Raw genomic sequence first — 27,854 nt, 5'->3', positions numbered from 1 at the left:
CCTCACATGCTCACACGCTCATCCTCACACGCTCACCCTAACATGCTGACCCTCACACGCACACACCCTCACACGCACACACCCTCACACGCTCACCCTCACCGTCGCACGCACACCCTCACACGCACACCCTCACTCTCAGACGCTCACCCTCAAACTTTCACACGCTCACCCTCAGACGCTCACACGCTCACCCTCACATGCTCACACGCACACCTCCACACGCACATGCTCACCCTCACCCGCTCACCCTCAAACATTCACCCTCACGCTCTCTCTCACACGCTCACCCTCACATGATCACCCTCACACGTTCAGCCTCACACCCTCACACCCTCACACACTCACCCTCACACGCTCATACCCTCACATGCACACCCTCACACGCACACCCTCAACCACGCACCCTCACTTTCAGACGCTCACCCTCAAACTCTCAGACCCTCACACGCTCACCCTCACACGGTCACCCTCACACAGTCACCCTCACATGCTCACCCGCTCACCTTCAAACCCGTTCACCCTCACACGCTCACCCTCACACGCTCACCCTCACACGCTCACTCTCACACGCTCACCCTCAGACGCTCACACGCTCACCCTCACACGCTCACCCTCACATGCTCACCCTCACACACTCTCACCCTCACACGCTCACTCTCACCCTCACATGCTCACCCTCACACGCTCACCCTCACACCCGCACACGCTCACCCTCACATGCTCACACGCCCATCCTCACACGCTCATCCTCACACGCTCACCCTCACACGCTCTCACCCTCACATGCTCATTCTCACACGCTCACCCTAACATGCTGACCCTCACACGCTCACACCCTCACACGCTCACCCTCACATGCTCACCCTCACATGCTCACCCTCACACGCTCACCCTCACACGCTCACCCTCGCATGCACACCCTCACACACTCACCCTCACACGCTCACCCTCACACGTTCACCCTCAACCGCTCACCCTCACATGCTCATTCTCACACGCTCACCCTCACACGCTCACACTCTCACACGCTCACACCCTCACACGGTCACACGCTCACCCTCACACGCACACCCTCAACCGCACACCATCACTCTCAGACGCTCATCCTCACACGCTCATCCTCACACGCTCACCCTCACACGCTCACCCTCAACCGCTCACCCTCACTTGCTCATTCTCACACGGTCACCCTCACACGCTCACACCCTCACCCTCACACGCTCACACCCTTACACGCTCTCACCCTCACACCCTCACATGCTCACCCTCAACCGCTCACCCTCAACCGCTCACCCGCTCATCCTCACATGCTCATCCTCACCCGCTCATCCTCACACGCTCACCCTCACACGCTCTCACCCTCACATGCTCATTCTCACACGCTCACCCTCACACGCTCACACCCTCACCCTTGCACGCACATCCTCACACGCACACCCTCAAAAGCACACCCTCACCCTCACACGCTCACCCTCACATGCTCACCCTCACACGCTCACCCTCACATGCTCACCCTCAACCGCTCACCCTTAACCGCTCACCCTCAACCGCTCACCCTCACAAGCTCATTCTCACATGCTCACCCTCACACGCTCACACCCTCACCCTCGCACGCACACCCTCACTCTCAAACACTCACCCTCAAACTCTCAGACGCTCACCCTCAGACGCTCACACGCTCACCCTCACACGATCACCCTCACACGGTCACCCTCACATGGTCACCCTCACATGGTCACACGCACACCTCAACACGCACACGCTCACCCTCACCCGCTCACCCTCACACTCATCCTCACACGCTCACCCTCACACGCTCACCCTCACATGCTCATTCTCACACGCTCACCGTCACACGCTCACACCTTCACACGCTCACACCCTCACACGCACACCCCCACACGCACACCCTCAACCGCACACCCTCACTCTCAGACGCTCACCCTCAAACTCTCAGACGCTCACCCTCAGACGCTCACACGCTCACCCTCACACGCTCACCCTCACACGCTCACCCTCACATGCTCACCCTCACATGCTCACCCTCACATGCTCACCCTCACACGCTCACCCTCACACTCGCACACGCTCACCCTCACATGCTCACACGCTCATCCTCACACGCTCACCCTAACATGCTGACCCTCACACGCTCACACCCTCACACGCTCACCGTCGCACGCACACCCTTACACGCACACCCTCACTCTCAGACGTTCACCCTCAAACTTTCACACGCTCACCCTCACACGGTCACCCTCACATACTCACCCTCACACGCTCACCCGCTCACCCTCAAACGTTCACCCTCACACTCTACCTCACACGCTCACCCTCACATGATCACCCTCACACGCTCAGCCTCACACGTTCACACCCTCACACACTCACACCCTCACACACTCACCCTCACACGCTCATACCCTCACACTCACACCCTCACACGCACACCTTCAACCGCGCACCCTCAAACTCTCAGACCCTCACACGCTCACCCTCACACGGTCACCCTCACATGCTCACACGCTCACACGCACACCCTCACATGCTCACCCGCTCACCCTCAAACCCGTTCACCCTCAAACTCTCACCCTCACGCTCACCCTCACACACTCACCCTCACACGCTCACCCTCACACGCTCACCCTCACACGCTCACCCTCACACGCTCACACTCACACACTCACCCTCACACGCTCACTCTCACCCTCACATGCTCACCCTCACACGCTCACCCTCACACCCGCACACGCTCACCCTCACACGCTCATCCTCACACGCTCACCCTCACATGCTCTCACCCTCACATGCTCATTCTCACACACTCACCCTAACATGCTGACCCTCACACGCTCACCCTCACATGCTCACCCTCACACGCTCACCCTCGCACGCTCACCCTCGCACGCACACCCTCACACGCACACCCTCAACCGCGCACCCTCACTCTCAGACGCTCACCCTCAAACTCTCAGACCCTCACACGCTCACCCTCACACGCTCACCCTCACATGCTCACACGCACACCCTCACCCTCACACAGTCACCCTCACATGCTCACCCGCTCACCCTCAAACCCGTTCACCCTCAAACACTCACCCTCACGCTTACCCTCACACGCTCACCCTCACACGCTCACCCTCACACGCTCACCCTCACACGCTCACCCTCACACGCTCACCCTCAGACGCTCACACGCTCACCCTCACACGCTCACCCTCACACTCACATGCTCACACTCACACACTCTCACGCTCACTCTCACCCTCACATGCTCACCCTCACATGCTCACCCTCGCACACGCTCACCCTCACATGCTCACACGCCCGTCCTCACACGCTCACCCTCACACGCTCTCACCCTCACATGCTCATTCTCACACGCTCACCCTAACATGCTGACCCTCACACGCTCACACCCTCACACGCTCACCCTCACATGCTCACCCTCACACACTCACCCTCACATGCTCACCCTCGCATGCACACCCTCACACGCACACCCTCAACCACACACCCTCACTCTCAGACGCCCACCCTCAGATGCTCACACGCTCACCCTCACACGGTCACCCTCAGATGCTCACACGCTCACACGCACACCTCCACACGCACACGCTCACCCTCACACGCTCACCCTCACACACTCACCCTCACACGCACACCCTCACCCTCACACCCTCACACGGTCACCCTCACATGCTCACACGCACACCTCCACACGCACATGCTCACCCTCACACGGTCACCCTCACATGCTCACACGCACACCCTCACCCTCACACAGTCACCCTCACATGCTCACCCGCTCACCCTCAAACCCGTTCACCCTCAAACGCTCACCCTCATGCTCACCCTCACACACTCACCCTCACACGCTCACCCTCACACGCTCACCCTCACACGCTCACCCTCACACGCTCACACTCACACGCTCACACTCACACACTCTCACCGTCACACGCTCACTCTCACCCTCACATGCTCACCCTCACACGCTCACCCTCACATCCGCACACGCTCACCCTCACATGCTCACACGCTCATCCTCACACGCTCACCCTCACACGCTCTCACCCTCACATGCTCATTCTCACACGCTCACCCTAACATGCTGACCCTCACACGCTCACACCCTCACACGCTCACCCTCACATGCTCACCCTCACATGCTCACCCTCACACGCTCACCCTCGCACGCACACCCTTACATGCACACCCTCAACCACACACCCTCACTCTCAGACGCTCACCCTCAAACTTTCAGACGCTCACTCTCAGACGCTCACACGCTCACCCTCACACGGTCACCCTCACATGCTCACACGCTCACCTCCACATGCACACGCTCACCCTCACACGCTCACCCTCACACATTCACCCTCACACGCTCACCCTCACATTAACCCTCACCCTCACATGCTCACCCTCACATGCTCACCCTCACACGCTCACCCTCACACGCTCACCCTCACACGCTCACATGCTCACACCGTCAACCGCACACCCTCACTCTCAAACGCTCACCCTAAAACTCTCAGACGCTCACCCTCAGACGCTCACCCCCACCCGCTCACCCTCACACTGTCACCCTCACATGCTCATACGCTCACACGCACACCTCCACACGCACACGCTCACCCTCATCCGCTCACCCTCACCCTCACATGCTCACCCGCTCACCCTCAAATGCTCACCCTCAAACGCTTACCCTCACACGCTCACCCTCACACGCTCACCCTCACACGCTCACCCTCACACGCTCACCCTCACACGCTCATTCTCACACGCTCACCCTCACACGCTCACTCCCTCACACGCTAACACCCTCACACGCTCACCCTCACACCCTCACACTCGGACGCACACCCTCACACGCACACCCTCAACCGCACACCCTCACTCTCAGACGCTCACCCTCAAACTCTCAGACGCTCACCCTCACACGCTCACCCTCACACGCTCACCCTCACACGGTCACCCTCACATGCTCACACGCACACCTCCACACGCACACGCTCACCCTCACCCTCACATGCTCACCCGCTCACCCTCAAATGCTCACCCTCACACGCTCACCCTCACACGCTCACCCTCACACCCTCACACTCGGACGCACACCCTCACACGCACACCCTCAACCGCACACCCTCACCCTCACACCCTCACACGGTCACCCTCACATGCTCACACGCACACCTCCACACGCACATGCTCACCCTCACACGGTCACCCTCACATGCTTACCCTCACACGCTCACCCTCACATGCTCACACGCACACCTCCACACGCTCACCCTGACCTGCTCACCCTCACACATTCACCCTCACATGCTCACCCGCTCACCCTCAAACGCTCACCCTCAAATGCTCACCCTCAAATGCTCACCCTCACATGCTCACCTCCACACGCTCACCCTCACATGCTCACCCTCACACGCTCACCCTCAACCGCTCACCCTCACACGCTCACCCACATGCTCATTCTCACACGCTCACCCTCACACGCTCACCCTCACACGCTCACCCTCACATGCTCACCCTCACACGCTCACCCTCAACCGCTCACCCTCACATGCTCACCCACATGCTCATTCTCACACGCTCACCCTCACATGCTCACCCTCACACCCTCACACGCACACCCTCAACCGCACACCCTCACTCTCAGACGCTCACCCTCAAACTCTCAGACGCTCACCCTCACACGCTCACCCTCACACGGTCACCCTCACATGCTCACACGCACACCTCCACACGCACACGCTCACCCTCACCCTCACATGCTCACCCGCTCACCCTCAAATGCTCACCCTCACACGCTCACCCTCACATGCTCACCCTCACACGCTCACCCTCACATGCTCACCCTCACATGCTCACCCTCACACGCTCACCCTCACACGCTCACCCTCACACGCTCACCCTCAACCGCTCACCCTCACACGCTCACCCTCACACGCTCACCCTCAACCGCTCACCCTCAACCGCTCACCCTCACACGCTCACACCCTCACACGCACACCCTCACACGCACACCCTCACCCGCTCACCCTCACCCGCTCACCCTCAACCGCTCACCCTCAACCGCTCACCCTCAACCGCTCACCCTCAACCGCTCACCCTCACACGCTCACCCACATGCTCATTCTCACACGCTCACCCTCACACGCTCACCCTCACATGCTCACACCCTCACACGCTCACCCTCCCACGCTCACCCTCACACGCTCACACCCTCACACGCTCACCCTCACTCGCACGCACACCCTCACTCTCAGACGCTCACCCTCAAACTCTCAGACGCTCACACGCTCACCCTCACATGCTTACCCTCACACGCTCACCCTCACATGCTCACACGCACACCTCCACACGCTCACCCTGACCTGCTCACCCTCACACATTCACCCTCACATGCTCACCCGCTCACCCTCAAACGCTCACCCTCAAATGCTCACCCTCAAATGCTCACCCTCACATGCTCACCTCCACACGCTCACCCTCACATGCTCACCCTCACACGCTCACCCTCAACCGCTCACCCTCACACGCTCACCCACATGCTCATTCTCACACGCTCACCCTCACACGCTCACCCTCACACGCTCACCCTCACATGCTCACCCTCACACGCTCACCCTCAACCGCTCACCCTCACATGCTCACCCACATGCTCATTCTCACACGCTCACCCTCACATGCTCACCCTCACACCCTCACACGCACACCCTCAACCGCACACCCTCACTCTCAGACGCTCACCCTCAAACTCTCAGACGTTCACCCTCAGACGCTCACACGCTCACCCTCACATGCTCAACCTTCCACGCTCACCCTCACACCCGCACACGCTCACCCTCACACCCGCACACGCTCACCCTCACATGCTCACACGCTCACCCTCACACGCACACCTCCACACGCACACCCTCACACGCACACCGTCAACCGCTCACCCTCACACGCTCACTCTGTGCTAGCCAGTCATCTCCCTCACACGCTCACCCTGTGCTAGCCGGTCATCTCCCGGCTGCTCACAGCAGAAGTACCCCGACCGGCGGCTTCGCTCCCCGGTCCTCCAAAATTCATTAGGGGCCCCGGGGGGATACATTGGGGGGTTAATTTAAAGTAATGCACAACCCATTTAAATACTGCTTCGCTAACTAGTCGCGACCGGTTGGCCGCATACATATTCTAGAATACCCTATGCGTTAGAATCGGGCCACCATCTAGTGCTGATATAACCTGGGTATCTCCTGTATATAATTATATATGTACAGCGGGTATAAGTTATACATCTTCTGTATATAGTGATATGGAGCATGCTGCTATAACCTGGGTATGTCCCGTATATAATTGTATATGTACAGCCGGTATAAGTTATGTATCTTGTATATAGTGATATGGAGCATGCTAGTATAATCTGGGTATCTCCTGTATATAATTATATATGTACAGCTGGTATAAGTTATATATCTTGTATATAGTGATATGGAGCATGCTGGTATAATCTGGGTATCTCCTATATATAATTATATACAGTATATACAGCTGGTATAAGTTATACATCTTCTGTATATAGTGATATGGAACATGCTGGTATAATCTGGGTATCTCCTGTATATAATTATATATGTACAGCTGGTATAAGTTATACATCTTCTGTATATAGTGATATGGAGCATGCTGGTATAACCTGGGTATATTCTGTATATAATTATATATGTACAGCTGGTATAAGTTATACATCTTCTAGTATATAGTGACATGGAGCATGCTGGTATAACCTGAGTATCTTCTGTATATAATTATATATGTACCGCTGGTATAAGTTATACATCTTCTGTATATAGTTATATGGAGCATGCTGGTATAATCTGGGTATTTCCTGTATATAGCTGGTATAAGTTATAGATCTTCTTGTATATATTGATATGGAGCATGCTGGTATAACCTGGGTATATTCTGTATATAATTATATATGTACAGCTGGTATAAGTTATACATCTTCTGTATATAGTGATATGGAGCATGCTGGTATAACCTGGGTATATTCTGTATATAATTATATATGTACAGCTGGTATAAGTTATGCATCTTCTGTATATAGTGATATGAAGCATGCTGGTATAACCTGGGTATTTCCTGTATATAGCTGGTATAAGTTATATATCTTCTTGTATATAGTGATATGGAGTATGCTGGTATAACCTGGGTATATTCTGTATATAATTATATATGTACAGCTGATATAAGTTATACGTCTTCTGTATATAGTGACATGAAGCATGCTGGTATAACCTGGGTATATTCTGTATATAATTATATATGTACAGCTGGTATAAGTTATACATCTTCTGTATATAGTGATATGGAGCATGCTGGTATAACCTGGGTATCTTCTGTATATAATTATATATGTACAGCTGGTACAAGTTATACATCTTCTGTATATAGTGATATGGAGCATGCTGGTATAACCTGGGTATATTCTGTATATAATTATATATGTTCAGCTGGTATAAGTTATACATCTTCTGTATATAGTGATATGGAGCATGCTGGTATAACCTGGGTATATTCTGTATATAATTATATATGTACAGCTGGTATAAGTTATACATCTTCTGTATATAGTGACATGAAGCATGCTGGTATAACCTGGGCATTGTCTCATTGTTTTGTCTTATAGATCCTGAAGATTGTGAATGAGATTCTGCAGATGCAAGGGAATGGTCAGATGTCTGTTGTGAAAACATTTGTTAAAAAAAATGCTTTTTCTGATGTGGTCCTGGAAGGGCTCCTAGAACTTCTGGATAATCTGTCCAGCAAATGGGTGAAGTAAGCAAAAGCCTCAGATTCATGACTTATAATATTAGTTGTGGCCACCTCCGTCTACTTGTAGCTAGTACAGTTGTTGGAGAGAGAAGTTCTGCTTTTATTCTTGATATCCAAAAGCTAAGGAGATAAGACCATCCCTCTATGAGATGTAAACTAGGAGACGTCATCTTTATTTCCCAAATATTCCTGCTCTGTATCTCTACGTCCAGTCGGGGAGGGAGAACATATTGTGGAACATATTGCACAGGAATTGGTTTGATTACAGCGCTCACCGTTAGATTGTTGCCCTCTCATCCCGTCACTTCTGGTTTAGGACGTCTGGATGTTAATACCATGTAATTACAGACCAGGAAACAAGATACAAACTCTGCTGCCGGAAGATCCTTTCCCCCAACAATGAAAACAGCGCGTAAAATATTCATGGGGTTTTTGTTTCTCTGGGCAAAAAACGGTCTTAGAATTAATGAGGCGCTGGAGACGCAGAGCGGACGCTGAAGACTCAGATCTAGAAATTACATTTGTCATGTAGTTAATGATATCGGAGATTGTAAGACGATGCCGGCTAATTATAAATCCAGGCCGTGTTACTGACCTCCAGCCTTCTGGTGCAGAATGCAAACGTAGATTTTTTCTCAATATTTTTTGAAAAGTTTACATTTTTCTTTTCTTTTTTTTTTTGTTGCTCAAGTTGAGCATTTTATTATAGCAGTCATTGGAATGTCTAATGGGATGAATTTTGGGTTTACAGTATTACCCCAATAGGATATTTTATCATCCTTGCTACCTGGTGGTATATAGAAAAGTTTCTTCCTGACTGTTTTGTCTTCTTTTATTTTTGTCTTTTTTTTTTAATTAAATTTCCCAATTGCATTAATTTACTCTTAATTTTTTTTGAGACTTCACGATTTATATTTAGATCCATATGGTGCAGTTAAACATAAGTACAATACATCTGTCTTAAAGCATTTAGAGGTAGTTAATCGACAGTAAATTTAAGTGAAAAATTACTTTTGTGACTTGTAACGTATTTCAGTGACCATGGTGGGTTTTTCTTACTTTAACACCTTTCCAACATATCATTTACAGTCATATCCCGGCTCCCTGACTTTGATACAGGCTCAGGAACTGAGTTCACATCTTTCTTGGCAGATGATGGCTTTGATATTCAGCCATCATCTACCCCTAAAAGTTAGGAATGACTCGATCACGTGGCGCCTATTAGTTGCTTTTCATGACCGTACTTCTGTAAACGTCAGCTTCTGGCTGGTGTTCATAAGAGATTATAATTTTTGCCATATACAAAAGTACTGCGGTACTGCTGTAATAGTACAAGCGATCAGACAATTGCAGGTAAAAGTCCCCTAAGGGGACTAACAGATACAGTGAAAAGTAAAATAAAAAAAATATAAAAGCATAAAAAAAAATAAAGGTTCAAATCTGGTTCAAATTTGCCCCATTAAAAATAAATTTATAATAAAAAAATTAAAACATACACATATGTGGTATCGTTATGTCTATAAAAGTCCGATCTATCAAAATATAATAACCTATGCGATAGATGGCGTAATGACAAAAAAAAATCTATACGCCAGAATTACGATTTTTTGGTCTCCACAGCACTGCAATAAAATGCAATGTAAAATGTATTTGACCCATATTGGTATAAATAAAAATGTAAACTCAGAATGCACAAAATAAGCCCTTACCCAGCCTCATCAACCAAAAATCTAAAATATTACAGGTCTCGGAAAATGGCGACAAAAGTAAAAAAAATTTCAGAATTTTATTTTTACCACTTAAAAAAAAAACTATACATGTTTGGTATCTGCATAATTGTAATGATCTGGAGAATCATAATGCCAAGTAAGTTTTACAGTATAGTGAATATGGTAAATAAAATGACCAAAAACAATTGTGGAATTGTACTTTTTTTGCAATTTCACCGCAGATTGGAATTTTTTTCACACTTTCTAGTACATCACATGATTAAATGAATGGTGTCGTTAAAAAAAAAAACTCATCCCGCAAAAAAAAAAGCCCTCATATAGCTATGTCAACAGAAACAATATAAAAAAGTTATGGCTCTTGGAAGAAGTAAAGGAAAAAATTAAAGCACAAAAATGGAAAATAGCCCAGACATGAAGGGTTTAACAGAAGGGTAGCAATAATTTTCTCCACATCTGCATATACACAGTGGTGTGAAAAGTGTTTGTCCGCTTCCTGATTTCCAATTCTTTTGCATGTTTGTCACACTTAAATGTTTCAGATCACAAAACAAATTTAAATATTAGACAAAGAAAACACAAGTAAACCCAAAATGCAGTTTTTAAATTAAGGTCTTTTATTATTAAGGAAAAAGAAATCCAAACCTACAAGGCCCTGTGTGGAAAAGTGATTGCCCCCTAAACCTCATAACTGGTTGGGCCACCCTTAGCAGCAACAGCTACAATCAAGCATTTGCGATAACTGGCAATGAGTCTTTTACAATGCTCTGGAAGAATTTTTGCCCACTCATCTTTGCAAAATTGTTGTAATTCAGCCACATTGGAGGGTTTCTGAGCATGGACCGCCTTTTTAAGGTCATGCCACAGCATCTCAATTGGATTAAGGTCAGGACTTTGACTAGGCAACTCCAAAGTCTTAATTTTGTTTTTCTTAAGCCATTCAGAGGTGGACTTGCTGGTGCGTTTTAGATCATGTGCATAGCCCAAATGCACTTAAGCTTGAGGTCACGAACGGATGGCCGGACATTCTTCTTCGGAAATTTTGGTATACAGCAGAATTCATGGTTCCATTTTCCACAGTAAGTCTTCCATGTCCTAAAGCAGCAATACAGCCCCAGATCATCACACTACCACCTCCATATCTTACTGTTGGTATGATGTTCCTTTTCTGAAATGCTGTGTTACTTCTACGTCAGATGTAATGGGGCATAAACCTTCCAAAAAGTTCAACTTTTGTCTCGTCAGTCCAAAGTATTCTCCCAAAAGTCTTGGCGATCATCAGCATGCTTTCTGGCAAAACTCAGATGAGCCTTTATGTTCTTTTTGCTCAGTAGTGGTTTTCGTCTTGGAACTCTGCAGTGCATGCCATTTTTGCCCAGTGTCTTTCTTATGGTGGAGTCATGAACACTGACCTTAACTAAGGCAAGTGAGACCTGCAGTTCTTTGGATGTTGTTGTGGGGTCTTTTTTGACTTACTGGATGAGTGTTGTCTCTTGGGGTAATTTGGTCGGCTGGTCACTCTTGGGAAGCTTCACCATGTTTTCGCCATTTGTGGATAATGGATCTCACTGTGGTTCGCTGGAGTCCCAAAGCTTTAGAAATGGCTTTATAACCTGTTCCAGGCTGATAGATCTCAATTACTTAGTTTCTCATTTGTTCCTGAATTACTTTGGATGGCAGCAAGATGTCTAGCTTTTGAGGATCTTTTGGTCTACTTCACTTTGTCAGGCAGGTCTTATGTAAGTGATGTCTCTATTGAGAACATGTGTGGCAGTAATCAGGCCTGTGTGGCTAGGGAAATTGAACGTAGCTTCCCAAAGATGTGATAAACCAGTTAATTTATGTTTTAATGGGGGGGGGACAATTACTTTTTTACACAGGGTCCTGTAGGTTTGGATTTCTTTGTGTGCGTGCATATATATATATATATTTATTTATACAATTATTTTTTTTTCTATATTTCTGTTTTTTTTATATTTTTAGTTAGTTCCCTTTGGACTTAAACCTACAATCGATTGTTCATCTTTACAATACACTGCCATACTGTAGTAGTATGGCAGTGTACTGTATAATTATTGGTCTACAACAAAGCCTGAGCTTCACAATCTTTTGATGGAAAGAATGAATGGCACATTGCAAATGCTGCTGCAGGCTTGACAGTGGCATTTAAGAGATTAAAATGTTGCAAACTAGGAAAACTCTGACAGCATCAGTTATCAGTCAGATGTCTACTGCGTAAACCAGCCAGCACCTGTGGAGTATGGAGGGGGCTGAGTCCCTGAACCTGTATTATATAAGCTGTGCAGAATTTTGCCAAACAAAGTAACATGAAGGTTGCTTAAGGGTTAATATACTTTAACAGTCTGTTTTTCAGATAAAGAATCAATGCCCTGCATAGACAAAGAATTACATGATAAAATTTCGTCTTTTGTGTTTGGCTTTGACACTTTCAGCAAGCTCCTGTGCTCCCCCTAGTGGTGACTGCTAAAAGTTGTGATTTTCATGTTATTCTAGGTCTATAAAAGGAATTAAGAGTTTTGTATTGGAACAAAATTTCTGACCTCTATAATGATATATTAAAAAAAATATTTAAAAATGATGTAATATTAAAAGGTGGAGATAAATAGAAAATAATATGTTTATGGTTGGTTTGTAAAAGGTTTCTATGTTTTCTTTCTACTTTGGAGTGAACTCTAAGCCATTGGGAGACATCAGAGTAGGATTTATATTACTTTCAATAACAAATAAAATAGCTGCTGATTCAGTCTCTTCACCCCAGGACCAAGAAAAAACCTGAACAATAACTGTAGAAAAAAATTTAAACTATATTACATTGATTTTTTTAAACAATTAGCAGCATTAGAAAACTTTAACCGCTTCCCAACCGCCCACTGTACATAAACGTCGGCGCTGCCTGGGCTCTGTGCAGCGCCGACGTTTATGAACGGTCGTCGGTGGTCCCACAGCCCTCAGGACCCCCAGGGTCCTGCAAGTGCTGCAGTTGCGGTTCAGAGCGACAGCTCTGACAGGGGACATCATCGGGACCTGATTGGATCAGGTCCTAATGATGTTAACCCTTTCCTATCTTCTATATGCCGCGATCTATAGTGATCGTGGCATATAGAAGATAGTGGGAGGAGAGGGGGTCGTCCACTTACCTCTATGACGGTCCCCTGATGCCTTCCAGGACCTTCCGTTGTTATGGCAGCTGGAGGTCACATGACCGCCTCCAGATCTGCCATATATGGTGTCCTGCTGAGCTCAGCCTGCAGCTGAAGCCTAGCAGGAGACAGACAGTGTGAAACTGTCAGCAAACTTCTCATGCAATGCAATACATGTCTATTACATTGCATGAGAACAGTGATTAGAAAAACAAAAATTAATGTCCCATACAGGGACTAAGTAAAAATGTAAAAAAAAAAGTCTAAAAAATGTTTTCAAACTGTTAAAAAAAAAATCACAAAATAAATAAAAATAAATAAATAAAATATTAAACCAATAAATCCGTATATTTATGCAAAAACAAAAATAGTACACATATTTGGTATCGCCGCGTCCGAAACAACCCGATCTATAATACTGTCACACTAATTAACTCCTTCTGTGCACACTGTAATAAAAATAAATAAAAAACGGAGCAAAAAACGATGCTTTTTCATCATATCGCCAAACAAAAAGTGGAAAAAAATGCGATCAAAAAGCAAAATGGAAATAAAAATGGTACCGCTGAAAACTTCATCTTGTTCTGCAAAAAAAAGCCGCCATACAGCTTCATCAGCCAAAAAATAAAAAAGTTATAGCTCTCAGAATAAAGCGATGCAAAAAAAATATTTTTTCTATAAAATAGTTTTATTGTGTAAAAGCGCCAAAACATAAAAAAATATACAGTAAGTGTAGTATCGCTGTAAACGTACTGACCCGAAGAATAATGCTGCCTCTTAGTGTGTGACTGCTGTCAATCATAAAAACCCGATATAAATCTGGTATCTCTGTAATTGCACCGACCCGAAGAATAAAGTAAACTCATCACTTATACCGCACGAGGAACGGCGTAAAAAATAAATAAAACGAATTCTTCACCTGCTACTGATTTGATTATTATGTCTCCCAAAGATCGCAGTAAGGCTCTGCTCACATTTATCCTGCGCTCTGCGCTGAGCACTTACACCAGAGTTTCCGTGTAAATCTCTGAAATACGTGATTCAGATGGAACCCAAGATGGAAGATTCCCTGTAATGAGGCAGATAGAGGCCACTGTGGATGCCATCTGGCCTGTGATCCCACAATGTCATTTTTTTTAGGCGTGCATAAAAGTGCGGTTGGCCACAGTTTTGTGCACTTCTGAAAAAAAGGACACAGCTAAACAGAGGCCAGACAGAGTCCAGAGTAACTCAACTGCCTCATTATAGTGAATGGATCCTGCAGGGGTTTCATCTGAATTACATCACTTGGAAATTTAGATGGAAACCCCGATGTAAGTGCTCAGCCTAGAGCGCAGGATAAATGTTACGTAAAATGTTCCCAATAACAGCTTCAACTCGGTCCTCAAAAAAAAGCTAGTCCCCACTCAGGTCCGTCATCTGTTAAAAATATAAGGGACTTCCAAGTTACTGGTAGCAGAAAGGCTCTGGAAAAGAGAAATGGCCCTTGCCCCCTAAAAGAAATTCAGAAAATTTTGTGCTCCCAAATCCAAATGCCTATTCTACAATAATTTGTTCTCCAATTGTCCCTCCCAGATCTCGCCGTATGGCTAAGCGGTACGATACAGCCACATGTGGGGTATTGCCACTTTTAGAAGAAATTGTGTGACACATTTCGGCACCATTTTTACCCATTGCTCAGTGTGAAAATGTAAAATCTGAGGGTAAAACATTTTTTTGTGGTAAAAATATAATTATGTTTTCTTCACTGCCCAATGGTATAAATTTAAAAATTAAAAAATACTCACTACTTCCCTAGATGAATTCCTTGAGAGGTGTAGTTTACAAAATGGGTTCACTTGTGGGGGTTTCTGCTGTTTCGGCATGTCAGCGACTCTTCAAATGTGACATGGTGTCTGCAACCTATCCCAGCCAACATAGCACTCCTTTCTCTTCCGAACCCTGCCGTACACCAAAGCAGTGGTTTGCCCCTACATATGGGGTATCGGCGCGGCGTACTCAGGAGAAATTGCACAACAAATTTCATGGTACAATTTATCCTGTTACCCTTATGATAATGCAAAATTAGGGGATGAAAAACATTTTTTGTGGGAAAAATGTGAAAATTTTATTTTTACGGCTCAGTATTATAAACTTCTGTGAAGCACCTGGGGGTGCAAGGTGCGTGCTCACCACACATCTAGACAAGTTGCCTAAGGGGTCTAGTTTCCGAAATGGTGTCATTTGTGGAGGGTTTCCACTGTTTAGGCACATCAGGGGCTCCCCAAATGCAACATGGCGTCCGCTAATTATTCAAACAAATTTTACATTCAAAAAGTCAAATGGCGATCCTTCCCTTCCAAACCCTGCCGCGCGCCCAAACAATGGTTTTCCTCCATATATGGGGTATCTGCGTGTTCAGGAGAAATTGCACAACAAATTTCATGGTGCAATTTATCCTATTACCCTTATGATAATGCAAAATTAAGGGCTGAAAAATGTTTTTGTTAAAATTTGAAAATTGTATTTTTACGGCTCAATATTATAAACTTCTGTGAAGCACCTGGGGGTGCAAGGTGCTCACCACACATCTAGATAAGTTCCCTAAGGGGTCTAGTTTCCAAAATGGTGTCACTTGTGGGGGGTTTCCACTGTTTAGGCAAAAAGTCTAATGGCGCTCCTTCACTTCTGAACCCTGCAGTGCGCCCAAACAGTGGTTTTCCCTCACATATGAGGTATCAGCGCGGTAATGAGAAATTGCACTACAAATTGTGTATTCCATTTTTTCCTGTTACCCTTGTGAAAATAAAAAAATTGGGTCTAAAGTAACATTTTTGTGAAAAAAAGTTAAATGTTCATTGTTTTCTTCCACATTCCAAAAATTCCCGTGAAACACCTGAAGGGTTAATAAACTTCTTGAATGTGGTTTTGAGCACCTTGAGGGGTGCAGTTTTTAGAATGGTGTCACTTTTGGGTATTTTCTGTCATAAAGGCCCCTCAAAGTCACTTCAAATAAGATGTGGTCCCTGAAAAAATGTTTTTGTAAATTTTGTTGGAAAAATTAGAAATCGCTGGTCAACTTTTAACCCTTATAGCTTCCTAACAAAAAAAAATTTTGGTTCCAAAATTGTGCTGATGTAAAGTAGACATGTGGGAAATGTTATTTATTAACTATTTTGTGTGACATATCTCTCTGATTTAAGGGCATGAAAATTCAAAGTTTGAAAATTGCAAAATTTTCAAAATTTTCGCCAGATTTCAGATTTTTTCACAAATAAACGCAAGTGATATCGAAGAAATTTTACCACTATCATGAAGTACAATATGTCATGAAAAAACAATCTCAGAATCAGGGGGATCCGTTGAAGTGTTCCAGAGTAATTACTTCATAAAGTGACAGTGGTCAGAATTGAAAAAATTGGCCTGGTCACGAAGGCAAAAACAGGCTCTGGCGCGAAGTGGTTAAAGTAGTACAATTTCTTTCTGCATTAGACTCCAGTTATAAATTAGATAAACAGCACAAAAACACATAAACCTTTGGGGGGAAATGTGTTATTCTGTGTGGTGCTGGTACTGTGTAAATAAAATATTTCCCTGCATTGTTTTCCAGATATTTGGTAAAAGTGAAGAGAGATGAACTCATATTTTACTGCGCCCAGAAGCTATCGCCAGAAAAAATTAGTGTCAAGCTGTCTGATTGTGAAGTGTGTGTCGGAACATACAACTCCATGCCTACATTCTCCATCAACAGCACTGGAAATACATATGTGTAAGTGGAGAACCAATGCAAAACTACTACGGTACTGACCCTATGTACAAAAATATAACTACTATAATACTGCCCCTATGTACAAGAATATAACTACTATAATACTGCCCCTATGTACAAGAATATAACTACTATAATACTACCCCTATATACAAGAATATAACTACTATAATACTGCCTCTATGTACAAGAATATAACTACTATAATACTGTCTCCTAAGTACAAGAATATAACTACTATAATACTGCCCCTATGTACAAGAATATAACTACTATAATACTGCTCCTATGAACAAGAATATAACTACTATAATACTGCTCCCTATGTACAAGAATATTACTACTATAATACTGCCCCCTATGTACAAGAATATAGCTACTATAATATTACTCCTGGGCTTTCTAGGCTTGGGCTGAAAGTCTACAGTCACTCTGTGTCTATGGACTTCTGAATCCTCACAGTACACGCATCAGGCATGCTGTCAGGATTCTCCAGTGACGGTGGTGTGAGTAGACGGTCTCATGAATGTAAGTATCTGATTTTCATACATGTGGTCACGTGCTGACTAGACACTCTCGGCCTCTCTCAATTCACTTGTATACAATACACTTCCCTCAACCCATTTAAGCTTCTTCTCTGCCCTTCTACCATGCTTTATTGTGCATCTCAGTTTGCACAGATTGTCCTAGTAGGAAGGTAGTGCATGGAGCAAGAATAGAAGACTAAACTACATGTAACTAAACCGCCAAGAAAATGATGGGAGGAGCCTCTGCAAAGGGGAGGAGCCTTATTTTTAATTGCTTTAAATCAATGGTGTTGATGCTAATCACTAATTTATAGACCTTATGTCAAATCTGGTCATTTCATTTGCTGCAAAAATCTCAAGATCCATTATCCATTATTCGAGGAGTTCAGATAACTTTGTGCAAAGTTTAAAAAGTTCGGCAAAGGTCTAATAATCAGGAGCATTTAGAACGGGGCTGAGACCTTTCACCTGCGGCAGAACCCTCTGCAGGATCCAGGGGACATGCGGAGTCTTTCCTTTCTCCATGCAGAGCAGCTCAATGCACAAAGCACAGCCAAATCCTAACAAACCCTGGACTCCCCGGCTGCTACTATGTCAGCAATTAGTGCTGCCTGAAAATGTTAGACCCAGAGCTGCGCTTAGCCTGATGTGCATTCACATTAATAGATACACTGTAACATTTCTGTGCGCTGATACATTGTAGCAGATTGTTCTCGCCCCATATCCCCTCCACAGGATAATGAACTGCCACAATTAAATTACTGGGAAATATTCAGATAAATATAAGATTTTCCTTCTTAGTTAAATGACTCAAAAACAAAAACAATTTCTAGTAGCAGAAAATTCAAAAAGAAAATGGTATTTTCATTTAATTTAATTAAATCTTTGGAGCCGAATATGAGGAGAAGGTCATAGACCCAAGGCCGAATCATAAAGCCTGGCGCTGCGGCGTTAATTGTGATGAATGTGCCGTGTAGGCATCACCATGCCTCATCCTGCCCCTTCACCCCCTTTTTAGTAAAGCAGGAATAAAAACGTCAAAAGCTGTAAATCTTTTGTGATACCATTAGTCCAGAAATTTTTGGACAGTAACACAGGTTTTGGCATTTTTGATTTTTACCAAAATATATTCAGGATACATGATCCATATGGGTTTAAAGTGCAGACTCTCAGGTTTAATGTGAGGGTATTCACATCCTAATTTGGAGTAAGGGTTTAGGAATTACAGCTTTTTAATGTAGCTGTCTCTTTTTAAAGGGACCAAAAGTAATTTGTCAATTATCTCAAAAGCTCTTCAATGGGCTGCATGAGCTTTGCCCTCGTTAATCCATCATCAATTAAGCAGATAAAAGGTCGGCAGCTGATTCCAGGTGTGGCATTTGCATTTGGAAGCTGTTGCTGGGAACCCACAACTTGCAGTCAAAAGAGCTCTCAATGGAAGAGAAACAGAGAATCATTGGGCTAAAAAAAAATAGAAGAAATCCATCAGAGAGATACAAGAAATGTTAGGAGTGGCCAAATCAACAGTTTGGTTCATTCTGCAATAAAAAGAGAGCACTGGTGAGCTTGGGAGCTCAAAAAGGCCTGGACGTCCACAGAAGACAACAGTGGTGGATGATCGCAGAATCCTTTCCATGGTGAAGAAAATCCCCATCACAACATGCACCCAAGTGAAGAACACTCTACAGGAAGTCGGTGTTTCAGTTGTTTCATTTGAATTAAAAAATAGGGGCATTCAGAGCCTAAATCACGAAGATTCAGTAACTGTCCAAATATTCACATCATACATGCACACACAGACACATTAGAAATATTTTTAATATGGGGAAGCTGGCAACAAGCCTTGCTCATCCCCCCCCCCCACCTATCTCCTGTCCAGCTCCTGTCATGTGGCTGTGCAGGGTCCCCGGTGCGTGTTTGATAGCCCTCACTTTCACAGACATGGCCCTGGACCATCAGGGAGGCCCACTCGCTGTCGGGGCCCGGGCCACTCCCCCAGCTGCTGTGCAGGGCCACTGGCGCTGTTTGATGGGCTTCACTTTACCAGACATGGCCGTGCGCTGTGCGGCTGTGTCTGCTAGTAATGACGCGGCTGGGGCAACATACAAGCAAAATTAAAGTTTCAGTGCCGACTGAGCTGCGTCATTACTAGCAGACACAGCTGCACAGCGCACTGCGCGCGGCCATGTCTGGTAAAGTGATGCCCATCTAACAGCGCCAGCAGCCCTGCACAGCTGCAGGGAGAGCGGCCCAGGCCCAGACGGCAAGTGGGCCCCCCTGATGGTCCAGGGCCCCGGCACTTGACTGAGTGCACCGGGTGCTGACGGCATCCCTACATACCAGGCTCTCTCCTCCTCTTCAAATCCTTCATACTTCTATAGGGTAAGGGACCGTTGCCACCAAGGGTCCTTGTACACTTCTAACTTGGAAACCATACTGTTAATGCAAGACTAGTATTGAAGAAAACCCCCATAAAAACTTTTTTTTTTAACTAAATCAGGGTATATATGTATGTAGTGTAGTGTCAGTGTGTTAATATACTCACCTACCGCTGCCTTCTCCGGGATCCAGCGCCTTTCCACTCCTCTTCTCAGTGACATCACTGCTCTTCAGACTCTCTGGGTGGCACTGGGTGGCACTGCTCTGAGTGAGCCGGAAGTCTCTTTTACAATGAAAACCTATGTAGCTTTGTTCTGATGCTCCATAAACTTGCATTGTAAAAGCCACTTCTGGGTCACAGAGAATGCAGTGTGACCCAAAAGAGTCTGAAGAAAGGTGACATCACTGAGAAGAGGAGCAGAAAAGCGCTGGATCTTGGAGGAGGCGGTAGAGTTGATAAAAAAAAATCTTCCTAGGAGTGCTTCAATAACACAGTTTATGATTTGTAAAGGCTGGTGACAACAGATTGATCAGTCTACGGAACCTGCAGCTGTATAGGGGCCCTTAAATCAGAAAACCCTCAACACAGTCACCTTTTGCTTGTTTGCTTGCAAAACTCTGCTCTACTAATATTGAATGTTTTCTATGAAAATCTACTGAAATCACTGCTCTCTTCCTGTTCCATTGGTCACATGTATATTTTCTTTGTTATATTAGATTCCGGATACCATTAAATGAGCAGAATAAGATCCTGGAGAAAACAAAATCTATGCGAGACGACTGGGTATCCATCCTGGAGGAGCTCTGCCTGCAGAATCATCAACGTCCTCTGCCTGAAGGCAAATCAGCTGCCTCCGAGGATATGGAGATGGATAAGGATAAGGTGGTGTACAGTCAACCCCACTGCCACAGTCCATGTCTTAAGTTGGCTGATAGTCTCCAGATTTATGACGAAGTTAAATCACAGCCGGTAGCCCCTGGGAACCCGAACGGTTCAGAGGCAGTAGGTACAGATAAGAGACTCTGCTTCCCTAGTGCTCCTCAGATCCTGACTCCTGGTCCCTTCTTACCTCCTCCATTACCAGTCACTCTACGAACAGTGCTACAAATCAGAACCAAAGCCTTCCATTGGAACACTATATCCCAGGAAAAGGTAAGGGGCATCCTCCATAAACTGGATATCACACCATCATTGACATTCAGAGATTTGGCTAAAAGAAATTTCCAGGCCTCAACACAAAATCTGTACCTCCTCATGTGCCATTTATTATTCTGGGATCTTCTTCATGTGTTGAAATGTTCTTCACAGTTGATATGTTATTATATACAATCTATCACTATGGCCCATTAGAATCCTGATAAAAAAAACAGCAGAGATATTAATAATTATGGACCCCTAACCAATGTCCCTTAAAATTTATGGTTTGGTTTCATATGTCCACATTATAAGACTATAACTTGATGCCCTACTTGTATTAGAGGGGATAAATGATATCCTATTATTACACTGCATTAGGTCAAAGGTGTTTTTTTGACTTTTATGATGTCACTAAATTGTTGCTCTACACTATTACATTTTATTATAGACCATTTGTAGCTAAGCTATTATATAATTTGTTCTGGAGACAATAGATTACCACATTGTCTCAATTATGATAGCCGCCATTAATTTATGTCTATACCGGCAGCAGAGTTCATATGATAAATGTACTGCCGCAGTGTAGTTATATTGGCACATTAGTGAAACAAATTGTCATTGTGTGTGTGTCAATAGCATAGTGTTGTGCAGCCCGTTATTATAGCCGCCGAGTAACGACTGTAACGCAGTCATATATGAGTGTGTGTGAGATACGGCGATGCTATGAATGACTCTCTGATATGTCACCAAACGAGCTTCTTTTTTTTATAACTTGCAATAAATTAGGCTATGTGCCCACGATGCAGAAATGCTCCGGATTTTTCCTGAGCGTTTCTGCATCTTCCTGGCAGAAAAAACGCATGCAGATTGTACATGCGGATTGTACATGCGGATTGTACATGCGTTTTTCCTGCCAGGGACATGCGGATGTGAAGCATTCTTCACTTGCATTTAGGCATGCGGGTTGACAAGCGCTTTCCAAGCGATTTTAGCATCACTTGGAAAGTGCTTGACAACTTGGTCACACTATATAAATCCATGCAACCGGCATGGATTTATCTAGTGTGACCTTAAAGAATGGTAAAAAATAAAAAAATAAATATATACTTACCTTCTGATGGCCCCCGGAGTCCTTGTCTCTGTTTGCCAGCAGCTCGCGGTAGATTTAAGGACCTGCCGACGTCAGCGGTCGCGTGACCCGTCACATGACTAAATGACGTCAGCGCAGGTCCTTTAGTCTACCGTGAGCTCCCGGCAAGCCAAGACAAGCACACCGGAGGCCATCAGAAGGTAAGTATAATATTTATTTTTTATTTTATTCTTTTTTTAACAGGTTCTATGGCACCAGGGTCAAGAGGAGAGTCTCCTCTTCTCCAAACCCGGGTACCATCCGCACATTGAAACGCATGGATTCCGCATGTACAGATGCAGTGATGCAGATGACATGCGTTCCAATGCAAGTCAATGGCAGCGAAAACGCAGCGCTTCCGTAAAATAATTGGTAGTACTGCGTTTTTTTCCGCAATGATAACCCGCAGCGGAAATTTCCGCAGCATGTGCACAGCACATGCGGATTATCATTGGGGGACATGGCAGGCCTTCTACCAAGCGTTTTTTAAGCGTTTCTGCAGCAGAATTGCCGCTGCAGAAACGCTTAAAAAACGCATCGTGGACACACAGCCTTACAGTATTTTCTCTTCTAAACAAGGTATGGCCTACAACAGCCAACAATCACACATACAACTTATACAGCCTGAGAGATCCCAAGTCCCAGCTTCACAGTATGGAGAAGGACTACCCCCAGGCTATACCACTCCCAACCTTATCCAGTACAGGGCCTACCCGTAATTCTACCGTGACCGTGACACGTGGTCCTCTCAGGAGTACAATCTTACACCCGCCTCCCGTCTTAATTACAATAGATTCCCGGTACCCTGTTTTCCCCTTGATATATATACTGTATATATTGTAAGAGGGCCGCCGGACATGTCCTTGAGGGGAGATATGTGTCACTGAGGTTGACAGCTACAGTGATGTGAAACCGGGAAAGCATGCTCCAGCACACATAGTGCTGAGAGGGTTAATAGGGCATATCAGGGCCGTTTTTTTCGAGCAGTCATAAGAGATAGGGGGGATTGGCTGCTCACATATCCCCATCCCAGGGCGTGTGTATAAGATGGAGACCAAGAGTCTCATTCAGTGTCTGTGGCGGGAGGTGTGGAGACCTCCAGAGTGTTTGAGGGTAAAAAGACACTGACCGTGACCGTGTGAACCCGCCATATTGGATGGACTGTTTACTTTCTGTTTTGTTACACTGTGCCGGACAAGGTTTTCTTTTGTTTACTTCTGGAAGTGCGGTTTATGCAGCCTAATAAACCTGCCTTGGACATTTTTAAAGAGACAGTGTCCCGTGCTTACCTCTTACGCGGCTAAGTGAGTACTGAACCCCACATTTGGTGCTAGAAGCACGGGCACGAATCCCAAGGGGCAGTGTGACTGCTATAAGAAACAGTTTATGTCCTGGGTGAAGGCCGCCAGCCAGCAAGTGACGTCCGGCAATATGGAGGAGCTGATTAAGCAACTAGTGCAGGCTAACCTCCAGCAGCACCAACAGCAGCAGCAGCAGTGGCAACAGCAGCAGCAAGCACAGCAGTAGCAGTGGCAACAGCAGCAGCAGATGCAACAACTACAGCACAAGCAGCAGATGGAGCTCCTGGCCGAGGTGATCCGTGGCAGGGCAACCGCCCCACCCCCTACTCCAGGTGATGACTCACACGTCAGGAAGACGGTAAGGAGAGCGTTGCAAAAGATGACCCCGGGTGAAGATGTCGAGGCGTTCCTGACGGTCTTTGAGAGGGTGGCGGAATGGGAGAAATTGCCTCCGGAGCAGTGGGCAGAGGTGCTGGCACCATATTTAACAGGGGAGCCGCAGAAGGCCTATTATGACCTGGCCTTGCGGGACGCAAAGGAGTACGCCAAGTTGAAAAATGAGATTTTGGCGCGCTTGGGAGTGACTCTGACTGTCAAGGCGCAACAGGTGCACCACTGGGCCTATTGCAATGACAAACCACCCCGGTCCCAGATGTTCGACCTCCTACACCTGGTCCAAAAGTGGTTGCAACCTGAATCTTCCTCCCCTGCACAAATGGTTGAGAAAGTTGTCATGGACAGGTTCATACACTCCCTTCCGAGGTTGGTGCAATCCTGGGTTGCCCAGGGAGATCCCTGCAAAACCGATGACTTGGTGGAGTTGGTGGAAAGATACCAGGCGGTTGAGAGTTCCTTGGGGAAACAAGGAGTCGTAGCGTCTCCATACTGGGGTTTCCCAAAAGGGGGCGGACACCCAAATGAGGGGATCTAGAGCCACACTTGGGGGGCGTCCTAGAGCTCAGGAGGGGTCTGAGTTGCTGCCCAAGGTCCTGCCCCATAACGTAGTATGTTGGAGGTGTCATACCCCAGGTCACATAGCCGTCCCGTTGCCCCATGACCAACGAGCCAATGGACTGCAGCGCAGGACTGCACTGCTCGTACTTTGCATATCCTGCCTGCAGTGCTGTTCCTCAATCAGGCGAGGGACCGCAGGCATGCCTCGTGTCGGTGAATGGTATGCAAGTAACTGCTCTATTAGACTGGGGGCGTTTGGTAACCCTAATGAGGGCCGCAGTTCCTCATCAACTGGTTCTGGGGGAAAAGGTTGGTGTCCGCTGTATCCATGGGGACACTAAGAACTACCCTGTGGCACGAGTGGTCATATGGCCGACACCCCCGCGAACTCCTTGACGTGGCAAAGGAGACCTGGGAGGCGGAGTCTACACCCCACAAGAGTGTAATCGAACATGTGGCCCAGATGCAGGAGAGGATTGCAGAGGTGATGCCCATTGTGAAAGAACACTTCCTCAAAGCACAACAGGCACAGTCGAGAGTGTACAATAGATCAGCGAGGGTGAGATATTTCAACCCTGGGGATCGGGTACTAGTGCTGGTACCTACAGTGGAGAGCAAGTTCCTGGCCAAGTGGCAGGGCCCCTATGAAGTGATTCAAAAGGTTGGTGACGTCTATAGGGTCCACCAACCAGGGAGAAGGAAGCCCTACCAGATGTACCACGTCAACCTCATTAAGCCGAGGCGAGACAGGGAGCCTGTGGAAGCTCCGTGTTTGATACCAAAGACTGAAACCAATGTGGAGGAAGTCAAGGTGGCAGAGTCGCTGTCACGTGCCCAGAAGCAACAATGCCGGGAATTGCTACAGCTGAACAAGGACCTATTCTCGGAGCTACCGGGCTGTACTCCGGTCATAGAGCATGAGGTACTTACAGAGCCGCATGTCCGAGTGAATATGAAGCCATATCGGATTCTTGAAGCCCGCCAAGAGGTGATCTCGAGGTAGGTGAAGCGCATGCTGAATATGGGGGTAATCGAAGAGTCTAAGAGTGGCTGGTCCAGTCCCATAGTCTTAGTGCCGAAACCAGATGGAGAGTGGCGCTTCTGCAATGACCATAGGAAACTGAATGAAGTCTCTAAGTTTGATTCGCACCCAATGCCCAGGGTAGATGAACTAATTGAGAGGCTAGGGCCAGCCAAGTACATCACCACCCTTGACCTCACAAAAGGGTATTGGCAGATCCCTATGTCCCAAGAGGCCAAGGAGAAGACGGCCTTTTCAACATCAGATGGGTGTTTCCAATACACCAGAATGCCGTTTGGGTTGCTAGCTCCCCACAGGAAGTATGCAGTGGCCTACCTGGATGATATTGTGATCTACAGCCAGGATTGGGGTAGCCATCTGAGTAAAGTCCAGGCGATATTTGAAGCTCTTCGGAAGGTGGGGTTTTCCACCAACCTGAAGAAATGTGCCATGGGCATGGAGATAGCCAAGTATTTGGGCTATGTCGTAGGTAGAGGCGTGATCAAGCCCCAAATAAATAAAATTGACGCGTACCAGGGTTGGCCACAACCTCTCTCAAAAAAGCAGGTCAGAGCATTCCTGGGCATCGTGGGCTACTACCGCCGCTTCATCCCCAACTTCACCATGGTAGACCTCCTAAAAGGGACAAAGTCAGTTATGGCTAAGTGGTCTCCAGAAGCAGAGATGACTTTCCAGGAACTAAAGCAGGCTCTGTGTAAACAGCCAGTGCTGGTGGCTCTGGATTTTCTCAAAGGAATTTGTGGTCCAGACGGACGCGTCAGATGTCGGCCTGGGTGCTGTCCTATCACAAGAGGTGAATGAGGAGGAGCACCCCATAATGTATTTAAGCCGGAAGCTGACATCGTGTGAGAGAAATTACTTCATAGTGAAGAAGGAATGTTTGGCCATCAAGTGGGCTCTGGACACCCTAAGGTACTACCTCATAGGCAGGAAGTTCGGACTGGTATCAGACCATGCCCCACTAAGATGGATGAGCGAGAAAAAGGGGAACAGGTGGTTCCTAGCCCTTCAGGATTTTAGCTTCCGTGTAGAGCATAGGCCTGGGAAACTGCATGCAAATGCTGATGCATTGTCGAGGGTCCACTGTTTATTAGCGGAAGATGCCAAGCCCCCTGGCTTTTGGCAGAGGGGGGGGGTATGTAAGAGGGTCGCCGGACATGTCCTTGAGGGGAGATATGTGTCGCTGAGATTGGCAGCTTCAGTGATGTGAAACCGGGAAAGCATGCTCCAGCACACATAGTGCTGAGAGGGTTAATAGGGCGTATCAGGGCCGTTTTTTTTGAGCAGTCATAAGAGATGGGGGGGATTGGCTGCTCACATATCCCCACCCCAGGGCGTGTGTATAAGGTAGAGACCAAGAGTCTCATTCAGTGTCTGTGGCTGGAGGTGTGGAGACCTCCAGAGTGTTTGAGGGTAAAAAGACACTGACCGTGACTGAGTGAACCCGCCATATTGGATGGACTGTTTACTTTCTGTTTTGTTACACTGTGCCGGACAAGGTTTTCTTTTGTTTACTTCTGGAAGTGCGGTTTATGCAGCATAATAAACCTGCCTTGGACATTTTTAAAGAGACAGTGTCCCGTGCTTACCTCTAACGCGACCTAGTGAGTACCGAACCCCCCAATATATATATATATATATATATTTACACGACAATTACTTGAACCAACACTAAATGTACACAGTGCACTGTTCTCTTTGTGAGCACATAAGGTTATGATGACATCCAGCCACAAGATTTGATCAGCTTTCTAGGTCACCAATTTCTCTGTCACAGGAGCAGAAACCGTTTCAGATCAATCCCAGTATTATTTCATGGAGCTCTCCTATGGCTGGAGTTCACACAGTCCATCTATATTCTCATTAATAGCAATGTTCCTTGTGAAGCTGTGAATCCTATCAAG

At 46.6% G+C, this 27,854-nt stretch overlaps 1 protein-coding gene across 1 annotated transcript in view; it reads left to right on the top strand.

The window, feature by feature from the left end:
- The window catches only part of LOC141272245 (uncharacterized), a 157,175-nt gene that overhangs the window by 69,732 nt on the left and 59,589 nt on the right, over nt 1-27,854 (top strand). The window contains exons 5-7 of the mRNA XM_073682763.1: nt 8,699-8,847; nt 17,322-17,480; nt 21,104-21,539. Coding sequence (XP_073538864.1) covers nt 8,699-8,847; nt 17,322-17,480; nt 21,104-21,539 — 744 coding nt within the window. The remainder of the gene's footprint in view (nt 1-8,698; nt 8,848-17,321; nt 17,481-21,103; nt 21,540-27,854) is intronic.

The sequence above is a fragment of the Phyllobates terribilis genome, unplaced genomic scaffold, assembly GCF_046119375.1.
Source record: "Phyllobates terribilis strain yellow unplaced genomic scaffold, ASM4611937v1 Scaffold_5__5_contigs__length_657084704, whole genome shotgun sequence".
Lineage (NCBI taxonomy): Eukaryota > Metazoa > Chordata > Amphibia > Anura > Dendrobatidae > Phyllobates > Phyllobates terribilis.
Note: the sequence above shows the minus strand (reverse complement) of the source record. Positions and strands in the feature narration are given on the sequence as shown.